The 11,693-nt window shown below is 34.1% G+C and overlaps 1 protein-coding gene across 1 annotated transcript; it reads right to left on the reverse strand.

Annotated features, from left to right (window-relative positions):
- Window positions 1-1,185: 1,185 nt before the first annotated feature.
- Window positions 1,186-10,456, reverse strand: LOC140769075 (peptide chain release factor PrfB1, chloroplastic). The gene is made up of 7 exons (XM_073109625.1): window positions 10,237-10,456; window positions 9,463-9,534; window positions 8,031-8,251; window positions 6,402-6,605; window positions 4,156-4,371; window positions 3,170-3,356; window positions 1,186-1,679 (listed from the first exon to the last, which is right to left on the reverse strand). The coding sequence occupies exons 1-7, from the start codon at window positions 10,409-10,411 to the stop codon at window positions 1,372-1,374; spliced, it is 1,383 nt and encodes a 460-aa protein (XP_072965726.1). The 5' UTR covers window positions 10,412-10,456; the 3' UTR covers window positions 1,186-1,371.
- Window positions 10,457-11,693: the final 1,237 nt, after the last annotated feature.

The following is an 11,693-nucleotide window of genomic DNA, read 5'->3' on the forward strand; positions in this document are numbered from 1 at the left end:
AGATGTTGATTAGTGTCGCGAATAAGCGTGGCGCCTCGGGATTTTACCTCCACTTAAGATTTGGTTTTATATCTTAAGTAATATTAGTTTTTTCTATTTTCATTTTAAAAGTAAATGTTCTCTTAGTTTTATTCGGAAGATATTAGCTGTATAACTTGAATATCCATATTTCCTTAAGAGTTTTTTACTTCGAAGTTATTACTTATATTGTTATTAATTATATGGGGATCCTTTGTATTATAAATTTGGATAGTTATTATTTTTTTTATTATTCAAGAGCCCAAAGGCTAGATATGCGTTGGACAAAAAACCAACCCTCCATGGATACAAAGGCATTAAAAGCCTCATCAAACTTTATGCAATATACTAAGTCGTCTAGTTTAGACTTTAAGTCGTGTGTATCGCCAAACTATTGCTCCTAACTAAATGCTATTGAGATATTATTTCAAGCTATCGTGCTACCGAGTTGCTCTTTCAAGCCAACTGCACCACCGAACTATCAACCGAGTCAAGTCATCACCAACCATTAAATAATTTTCTCCACAATAATTATTTAGAGTTGGAGTTGATTCTATGACTTCCTTAGATATAGAGAAAGCACTCTCATAGAGTTGGTTGATGAATAGTATTACTGTTAAAGCTTCGTGGTTGAATTCGGGTCTTGATAAAAATTCCAGCCATCTGATAATAAATAGTAAGAGTAAAGTACCACTGAGGTGGTATTCAAATGGCAATTGATTCTCATTGCGGCAATGGAGAGTATCTTATAGGAAGCACATGAGGTTGTGCAAATATATAGTGACAAGCTTATGTAAATAAATAGTGACGTGGCAAGCGTGCGAGTTGCTGATAGGATATGATAACCAATTTATAATTTATTACTGGGAAAAAATTAGTCCCATATTATCCAGCCCAGTTAGCTTAAGTGCTCCAATTGATCAAAAGCCCATAGCACTTGATATTCCAAACCACTACTATCACAAACAACTTCCAATCACTAAAGGTAAAGTTATCCCACATCATCAATCAGAACCTCAATTCAGATTGAAGTTTATTTCCATTTCAGGCAGGCAATCAGGCAGGCAATAGGGAAGTCTGTCGATCCGCAAAAACTATTTAACTCATTTTTTTCCCAAAATTGATTTCCAGACTCAGATGCCATGATTTTGAAAAGAGAGGCAGAAATAGAACAAGGAGAACCCCTCCATTTATTGCAATCATTTTATCATTATATGATGTAGAATTGTAACATAACAGCTAATATAGCAAAATCAACTGTTTTGAAGCAAAATTTGAAGGTTATGATATACATATTGAAGGGTAAGACTTACATAAATGGGCTGCCAATTTGATGGGAGACAGATTTGCGGCCTATGATTGAATTCTCCCTTCATTTGTATTGGAAGTAAATTTGTACTTGAGGTAAGCCTTGATAAATGGGTCCAAATCGCCGTCCATCACAGAAATGATATCGGATGTTTCATGACCCGTCCGCACATCCTTAACAAGCTTGTATGGGTGGAAGACATAGTTGCGTATCTGCTGACCCCACTCAGCTTTCACTGCATCCCCCCGGATCTGCTTAATTTCTGATGCGCGTTGCTCCTCTGCTATGACCAACAGTTTTGCTTTCAAACGGCTAAGCGCCTTTATCTTGTTAGACAGTTGACTCCTCTCCTCTGGATCCAACAACAAGAAAGCAACCAAATGTTACTTTCACATGGTAACTCTTATTACACTGCAATGTTCTATCCTATGTTAAAGTGTAACATCCTTCAAAAATGAATTAATGCTATCATATGTGAAAGTGAACAGTCTCCTAAAATCTACTCCTAAAGTCACTAACTAATGATATATCAGGTGCGGATATCTAAGGAGCAATTATGTTAATAAGGAGAAACTGAGAGAAAAAAGAGGAAGTCAACTTCCCTCATCTTGGAGGTCTAGAACATATTGATTCTTAGGCAGTAGTGCAAATGTCAGGTTACTGCATGTACAATGTGTTGCATCCTACTATCAATTTGTTGGTAAGACTGATACACTAGTACCAGATAGGTCTTAGGTCTGTATTAACTGGAAATGTGCATAAAGAAATATTTTGGCACAATTCAGCATACTGGAGTAAGTAATGACAGTACAAATCACCAGGATGCTTGCTTGTGCTAGTTTGGATCAGGCATCAACACTCTACAAGCTATATCTGATAAATGAACACATCATGGAAGATTAAAGCCACCACTTACTATCAACTAAAGCCTAGAATATACTTTGCAGGAGATTTATCATTAGGTGCACTTTTGGTACTGAAATAGAATCTATCTATAACCTAAAAATGGAAGGATTTCTGCTAACTAAACACATCACGGAAGATTATAGCCACCACTTACTATCAACTAAAGCCTAGAGTATACTCTGTAGGAGATTTATATTAGGTGTACTTTTGGTACTGAAATAGATTATCTACAACTTAAAAATGGAAGGATTTCAGATATGCAGCATGGGAGCAAGAAAAAGAATTTAAATTACATGATATGATAATGTAACAACAAAATCAAACTACTTAAATCTCAATAAAAAATGCCATGGTAAAATCGATAGAAGTGGAAAACTGGAAACTATTATTATGCAGTTATTTTGTTTTCGATCAGGCAATCTATGACATTTAAAAGAAGAGAAATATGACAGAATCTGGCTGCAAGTGAAGAGGAAGCTTGGTTCTACAAAAGATGGAAATTTCTTGGTAAGGACAGAGATTATTTACTTGTGTGAGAAATTAAGTTCAATGCATTCAACTATTCTGCCAGAGTTTATGCCAAATGATGATTTTCTACCATTGTCAGCAAATACCCTTACATCTTAATTTTAAACAGAAAGATTTCTTGTTTGGAGACTCAAAAGTAAGTTGGTTCTCTGCTTGTTACTTCCTTTTGGGGCAAGAAATGGGCACCAACTACTAAAGGTTAACACCAGATTAGCTTGCCAGTTGTAACAGTTTGTATTCTCAAAATGTGCTCTTTCTAACCACATATGTCATAAAGAAGGCTTCACCAATGAGTATGATGCCCAATGAGTATGATGCAGCAGCATAGATTATTTAAGTAAATATATTTCAAATTGCAAATGTAAGACAAAGACTTAAAAATAAAGATAGGATTGTTCTAACACTAACCTGTGCAACGAACTGCAACACCAGTTGGAATGTGAACAATGCGAACAGCTGTTTCAACCTTGTTCACATTCTGGCCTCCTTTCCCTCCTGCTCTTGTAAAGCTTATTTCCAGATCTTCTTCAGGTATCTCAACATTCAATGACTCTTCAGGAAGAAGAGGCATAACTTCAATACCAGCAAAGCTTGTCTGATAAGATCAGTATGCAGAAGTAAGGACACAAACTCTTTTATCATCTGCAGTACATGTAAATGGAGTCCCTCTTGAAAATTTTATGAACAAACTAATGAGTGCCAGTGCTAGATTAGAATCATAGCACAAGATGGAGAAAACAAAGACCAAAATGGAAGAAATAATCAGGAGTTCTAAAATACATCAGGTACTGCAACACACAAGGTCAATTTCCTTTGCCATTTAACTTGTTATCATGGATTCGAGTTGGATTTTGACTCCAAAAATGAATACTAAGTAAAAGAATGAAAACCTTTAGGGAGCTCTCCCATTATAAAGGAAACATTTAGTGTTGACAACAGAAAGAATGCTTAGTCCAATTTAAGCACACTATGAACACTACAAAATATAGGTTTGGCATAAAAAATGGAGTTTGGAGTTTGAATTTCTCATAGCAATGGCATATGATATGAGTGATAAATTGTGCGTCATTGGAAGGGAAATATGGGGATGCTACTCTCCCTACAAGAGACAATGTTCTGTAACTTCTGTCTTAAAGAAGAAAATCAGAACTAATAACATTATCATATACATCTTCACTAACAATAACATTAATATGTAGTAGCAACATAGAGAAGGAAAATCTATCCTTTCAATATGGAGAATAAATAAGCAATAAAGAAAAGAATCAAAAGATAATATGAAGTTGCAAAGCTATTGGTTCCATAAGAACATTTTAGCATCTCTCACGATGTGAGAGAAATAGAATAATGTGTTCCTGTTACAATGCTCAAACATAAGGAATCTATACAGTTACCTGTCGAAGACCTTTAGCATTGAATGGAGATTGGCGAACAATACGGTGCGTCCCTTTCTCTCCTGAAAGATACCCATAAGCAAAACGTCCTTCAAGTTCAATTGAAGCTGATTTAATTCCAGCTTCCTCTCCCATAGATTTCTCAACAACTTTTGTCTTGTATCGCTGCTTCTCACCCCATCTTACATACATGCGCAGTAGCATGTCAGCCCAATCCTGCACTGAAGATAATGCAAAGTCTTAATAGGATATGCTGATATTATATATACAAGAAGATGAAAGCAACATTTCATAGGATATTTTATAACATCACCTCTAATTCATTCTTTGAGATTTACTATCCTTTTTAACAGTATAACCCTTCTACAATCACACTGTTCTAATGGTTCATTGGGCGTGTCTAAACCATATATTTTTACCTCATCTAATACTCGCTGGTTGTCCAAAAATGATGCAGTCAAACCTTATTCTATTTTCGTAATAAGAAAACTCATTCATTTGGAGATACTTGTCTTAATTTTATTTCAAACATATTGATTCCTACGAACCTAGTTTTCTGAGTTCTGACTCGAAAGAAAGAATGGCATGGCTCAAACTACCAACTTTTCTTACAACTTGCCATCTTCCATTGAGAGTTGGCTTCAAATGTTTATGTTCTATTCCAAACATCTGATGGATAAAAATAAACTGTTGAAGTCATAAGATTTACTTTGGGAAAGTTTTAAAGATTCTTCATATAGGTCTTTGTGAGATTCCAAATTTCCTTTCAGAAAAATTTGGAGTTGAAGTCATTAAGTGTTAATACTCAAGAAGTCCTAGGGTTCTTATTCTAGTAAGTTTGTGGATTTAGGCTATATATAAGAGCCAGAAAAAGGCATTGAAATTTAAACTGTCAGATGTATAAATGTTAGCTGTATGTGCCCTTCTTCTTCTCCTATGTTTCTAATCTCCTGTCACAAACAACCTTTCTTTCCTTTGATTCTAAAACCATGATAAATTTCCTCCATCCCTGTAGCAATCATATTTTCCCACATTGATTATTCTTTTCCTTTCCGTTCTCAAGTGTTCACTGCTTGCTCAATTATATGGTTGGCCCAATGTATAACGATAATTTTTGGATCAAGAAAGCCACATGGACTGCAGTGGCCTAGGGACGAAAAAAACATGCCAATACGGAAAAAGATAATGAGGTACCTCCATTCAACTCCAAGGAGAAAAGATGCTATCTGTGAATCTGTTCATCTGTCTCTAAGTACTCTTTTCACACTAACATAGCTAGATAGATATAACAAATAGAAGATAACCCATCAAGCCGTAAAGAAAAAAAGATCAAACCCACCTAGATTGTGGGGGATAAAAGAACTGTGGAATTCACCACAAAAAAGAGGAGGGAAGAGAGAAGAGGGAGAAGGGGAAAGGGATTAATGTGGAATTCTCCTCAAAAATATTATTTCTCAAATTTTCATATTTTTTCTTCCTTCTCTTTTCAGAATTCCTGCACCTCTGTATATAGATAATAGAGATGAGGAAATTACATCAAATAACGAAGTTATCTTATTCGAATCTTTCAAAATCTAATAAATAATTAGCAAGAACTCTTTTAACTTAAAAATTAACCAAATTCTAACAAACTTACCTCAAAATAAACTAATGATCAAATCTCCTAGATTTTAAGAATTTTAATCAAATTGGATACTCTAAAATCAAATTTAATATTTAGATAAAAACACATCCGAAAGTAAAAAAATAAATGAAAATCTAATCCTCATCATGGACTAATCAACAACCTAATTTAATTCTATGTTGCGTGGCATTATTTATCCCCCCTTTCTATTAATTTTTTTACATGAACCACAATCATAAAAGCAGATGTCCTTTTGAGTCGCCTGATCATCACGATAAGCTTTTTCCTCAATAACTCTACTTCCCTAATTCTTGGGTACATTACTACAGGAGCCAATCACAAGTTGTAACCTTCATGAACTCTTAGGGACCATATTTTGAATGTACCCAAGAATCAGTACCAGCAAGATGCATCCTTGAATGTCATTACAAATCTTCCTGAGGTAAAGTGCGAAATGGACTTTCCATAGATTAAATAGATGCATTACCTACAATAAAGTTTATAAACTAGAGTTCCTTGGTCAATTACTTGACAATACCCATAAATAAAACTTTTATAACATAGACATAGCTATCTAAAAACATGATCAGAGAAAAACATGAAAAATGCATGAGATGCATACCTGTGCATCAGTACCACCAGCACCAGCAGAAATGTTGATTACAGCGCCTTCCTTGTCGTAAGGCCCAGAAAGAAGCTGTGACATCTCAAAACGATCTAATTCTTTGGTTAACTCCCGAATAATCTTCAAAGCCTCTTCAAGAAGACCAGTATCTATGGATTCCAATTCCTCAGTCAGCTTCACTATTGTTTCAGCTTCTTCAACCTGCATCGATGACCACTGAAATCAGTAGACGCAAATTATTTGTTTCTTCACTGCAACTGTGCAAGAAATGCAAATTAATGTTATTTACTAAATTCATCCTCCTACAAAGCAACTAAGAACGATCCTTCCAATTTTATTCATGATTTATAGCCAACAAGACTTGCAATCATTTCAACTATTAGTAAGATATTTTTGGACTCTTAAAGCCACTTCCATAATTAGCATAGAAACTGCAAAGGTAATTGAGAAATGTGTTGCAAATTTAATATAGTAAAACACAAAATTCAAAACTTTGCCAGTTCATTTCTCTCAAAGTCTACCTGTCTCAATAATCATCTAGAGATTCTCACCATAATCACAAATAACCACACTAGAAAATGTGGTGCAAGTTGGGCGGGCTCAACCCAAACTGATAATCATCGTAGCTTGAATTTCTTTAAATTTAGATTTGCCTAGGGGTTGAACCCAAATATGACAAAAAAGAGTACACTTACTTTTTACCTTTATGACATCTGCCTTGAAGTGTTAGCCCTAGGACTGGAGGTCCTATTCACTACAAAATCACTGGACTGACATCTGAATCAAGGACTCGAGCCCGTTAAAATGATACACAATTCTTAAACAAAATGTTATCATATTTCAATGATCTCTAACCCATTCAACAAGCTAAAGACAAAACTAAACTTTCTTATGGCATAACATCATACCATTTTGATATAGTCTACTATGCCTTCAATTAACTGAGGCTAAATAAATAATATTTTCAGGTAATGAGTCAACGTGATTCATATGCAAGAAGGAACAAAAGCACATGTTTTTCATTTTGGGTAATGTTCACATTTTACATGACTTCTCACATAGGGATTCTCAATTTGGATGTCTCATTATTGGCTACTAACAAATTGGATTAGTACTCCAGGCTTCTAACTACCTTGAGTTATAAACATTTGTTGTTCCATATATAAATATATATAGTCCTGATGATTGGATAGACATCTTAATTTAATATGCTTGTTTGTCAACCTGATAGCAAACTGATAAAAGGCTGTGATACCGTTCAGTTAGGTTAAGATTGAAACTTGAAAGAGTAACAACTCAAGGTAGTGGATAGATTAGATTAGTTTTGGAAGCTCTAGAAGATGGGTAATTTAAAAAACAAAAAGCCTTCAATTTCGACCCAACTAACCCAAGTTGGAGGATACTCTCTTGAATACCCACAAAGCTAAGGTTCACTACCCAAGTACATGGTAATGCTAAGAGACTAAGCTGACTAAAAATGAAAAGTAAATACTACAATGATTGCCAATTTGTATCCGCTTATGATCATCAAAGTTAGCTATTATCTTCCATTAGTCAAAGGTAAAAATAACTTCCATGCATGACATAAATTTCTTAAATCAAGTAACATTGTGTAGAGTGTGAAACCTGTGATTTAAAGTCAGTCAGTAACTTGATCTTCTCTTTGATGTCACTCAAAGCAAGAAATATTCCCTGTGCTTTAGAAGGATCATCCCATAAAGAACTATCTGCAGATTTTTTTTCTAGTGAAGCCAGATCTGCTTCTAGCCATTCTAAACCAGCAGATGCCCTAATTTCTTCAACACGTTCTGCAGTAACTTCAACGTCCTTCCGCAAGGCATAAAAATCTGTCAGTAGTTTCCAGAAATAATAATAGAAACATTAGTAGATTAAATTGTATTTCTAAATTGAGAAGCACTTTATATGAATAATTAAGAAAACAAGTACATCTACAATTTTGTCAGACTATCAGAAGACGATTGATGACAGAAACATATTGCTCAATTATGCCAAGGAAACAAGTATCAGTCAATGCTTATATTATATCCCAAATATGAGCCTAATACTGGAGACTAGAGGCTTCATATTAATCTAAGTATCACTTACAAATAAAAATCTTCTGCATGGATGATGATCATTTCATCTCATTTCATGCTAGCCTATCCCATACTTTTATGTGCCAAATTTATTCATGGTTGCATGTCACTTGCAGAAAAATCTAAATAGAATGTACAAGACCACTGAGATTGTGAAGCCAAAGGCAAGAGGCCTGCCAACCTTGGATCGTCATCGCTTATACAAAAGGCACATGTTGTGCCAAGCCGGTATGCCACTAGCACACTTTAATAGTCTCAAATATGCCCTAGAAACAACCTCTAAATCTTTTCAGATTTTTTTCAATTAGACAAAGAACTTGAGGAATCTACCTTTGGTTTCTAAAGTTTCAGGTGTAATTTATATAGATTAAGGACCGAAAAGATAAAAAAAAGTATCAAGGGTGACAAAAGAGACCCCAAATTCTGTCTATTTGAAGTAAGATACTCAATAATCAATACTTAGCATGGCACAAGTTGGCAAATGTGGGCATAAGAATGTATCAAGACACTCCCCTCCTTGTATTGATGCCAATAATTCATTAACACAATACATTGCAGATCGACATGGCAATCCATTCCCACATGCATGTATGATACGATGCATGCCTAACCACAACAATGAAGCTCATCCATGTCATTACATAAAAGTAAATAAATATATTTACTATGATGTGTTAGACACTCTGAGAGAAAAGACAAGATTCTTGATCTATAACCATGTCATACTTCATTTGACACCCTGGGAAAGAGATACACTAGCTTGGTCTCTCTAATAGCATAAGACTTAGCTGGGAAATGGCTATTTGTGTTGAGATGATCATGTTCTATGGATAGAGAGATTCGTTCACCATAAGTTGAACTGTTCCAATGATGGAATTACTGATGCACTACCAAAATGATCCTGGATTTGAGAAGCACTTTACAGTAATCATTTGTATGTAAAATTCCAAAAGGTAACACACCTTGCATGGCCCATTCAGCTGTCTCAGAATTAGTCTTTACGCTTGACTGGCTTCCAGGAGTTGCAAATTGAGCTGGATTGTTTCAAAAGAAGAATAAAATGAGACATAACACAGATAACAAACTGATGGAATTTGACCAATGATCCACTGGAACTAAGGCATGATAACTGAATTTCCAAACTAATTACATCCAGGAACAAAAGTATCATCAATAAAGATACAAAATAAAAGCTGCCAGGGGGGTGGGGGGCATAAGATCACTCTCTTTTTACTTAGATTCTATTACTAGAAACAAATTCACAATATCTACACTAAAGCACATATAAACAGAACCATGCACCCAATTTTCTGTTTGTATCAAACTATCGTCCATTATATCTAGAATTTATCCAAGTGGAATAATGAGCAAATAACCAAAGCAGCTAGAATGTCGTATTAAGCTTCCATCCAATTCCAATACTCATTCAACAGTAATTGCTCACCGAAAATATGCATGCATCTATTTCTACATTTACCTGCCAAATTTGAGGCTTAACCAAGTCACCAAAACAGTAACATGTTATATCATTGACCCCTGATGCGAAAATTTTAACTCCAAAAACATACTTCAACTACAATCCATAAAATCAAACACTGCAAAATGATAATTTTTCAGGCACTTCACAGATGAATCATTCGTGTCAACTATTTCCAAGTAATAAAAGAAAAGACTAATTTTTCGAACAGATTAAGCAATCACAGGCCCAAAGCTTAAGATAATAAAAGCGCACTCACAAGGAAGAGGAAGACGAGATGGGTCCGGAGGATTCCGTGAAGAAAGGAAAGAGGAGAACGGGCACTTGGTTATGGACGAGATGCGGCAAGTCCTGAGCCTAGTGGAGTAGGATAAGGGAGCGGGGCGAAGGTTCAGGGATTTTGGGAGCATCGGTTGGAGTTGCAAGCACTCCATGAGATAACCAACACGAAGGAGAAGGTGAGGGGGGAACGAACGAAGAGAGGATAAGGTCTTCTTCTCTTGGGGAAATTTATGAATTACACCCTATCTTTTTTGGATATATCATTGCTCGTCGGTTTTAGATCCAACCCTCCATTCCATCCGGGAAAAATATAAACTTTAATTTTAATATAAAAACTAAAATACTTTTTTTCACAGCAACTAATTAAAAATTAATTATTTTGAGTATTATGCTTATTTTTATTTATCTTTTAAAAGAAGTGATAGCTCAATGATATCCAAATTAAACTGATCCTAGTTGGTTTTTGAATTAAGAAACACTCATCCATTCATTCATCGTAAGCCATTTTAATTATTTGAATTTATTCTTATTGGTTTGTTCAATGCTTATTTACTCTTAATCTTTTTTACTTTTATATTTGGGTATTATAAGTATTTTATAGATAATATTTAGGTAAAATTTAATTTTATCTTACCGTTAGTTTAAACTGAAAAATTAAAGGTTTCATATAGATTAGAATCGTAAAAGAATTAAGTACCACAAATAAAAGTCTAAGGAGATACTTTAGAATTTGATCGCAAATATATTTTTCTCTCTTCTATTTCTATTTGATTAATATAGGTGGTATCAGGATTGAGAATAAGAATTTTCTTACACTAGTTAAATGAACATTAAATTAGTATAGTAACCAAATATTAGATTAAGGTAAAATGGGTTTAAGAGCAACCTACTTAAATCCATTCTCCTCTCCTCTCCTTATCCATCAAAATATTTTATATGAGTAATGTTATACCTATAAATACTTTATAAATATTCTACAAACAAGATCGACGTGATATAATATTCGTTGATAGTTTCTTCTTATATTTCACGGTCATCACTATCGATGGATAAGATGATGCCACATCTAAAGTGTTTGTGGGCTTAGCTTATTTTATATTTACCAACAAAGTCTAATTATCATTTTACTCTTAAAAAAATATTACTTCAATCAACTATTTTTTCAATCATTTTTATCTTTACTTTTTCTTATCATTTATCAACCGGGCATTTTGTTTATTTGATATCAAATGTCTTCTAAACTTACTAATTTTTTTATATCAAATCAAAGATAATAATAACACTATATTCTAATTTATCAAAAAAAAATAGTGACATAATTTTCTAAATTTCAACCAAACACTCAATTTTTTAAAATCTATTTAGCATACTTTATTTTAAGTTAAAGATTTGAGAGTAACTATTCTAAGAACAAAATCCAAATAGTTTTATATA

The sequence above is a fragment of the Typha angustifolia genome, chromosome 10, assembly GCF_048772165.1.
Source record: "Typha angustifolia cultivar Huaian chromosome 10, ASM4877216v1, whole genome shotgun sequence".
Lineage (NCBI taxonomy): Eukaryota > Viridiplantae > Streptophyta > Magnoliopsida > Poales > Typhaceae > Typha > Typha angustifolia.

Coding starts and splice junctions, on each gene's coding strand:
- LOC140769075 (XM_073109625.1), bottom strand. CDS start 10,411: ATGGAGTGCTTGCAACTCCAACCGATGCTCCCAAAATCCCTGAACCTT. Junction 6,606..8,030: donor TGACTGACTTTAAATCACAG/GTTTCACACTCT, acceptor TCATCGATGCAG/GTTGAAGAAGCTGAAACAAT. Junction 4,372..6,401: donor CTGGTGGTACTGATGCACAG/GTATGCATCTCA, acceptor TCTTCAGTGCAG/GATTGGGCTGACATGCTACT.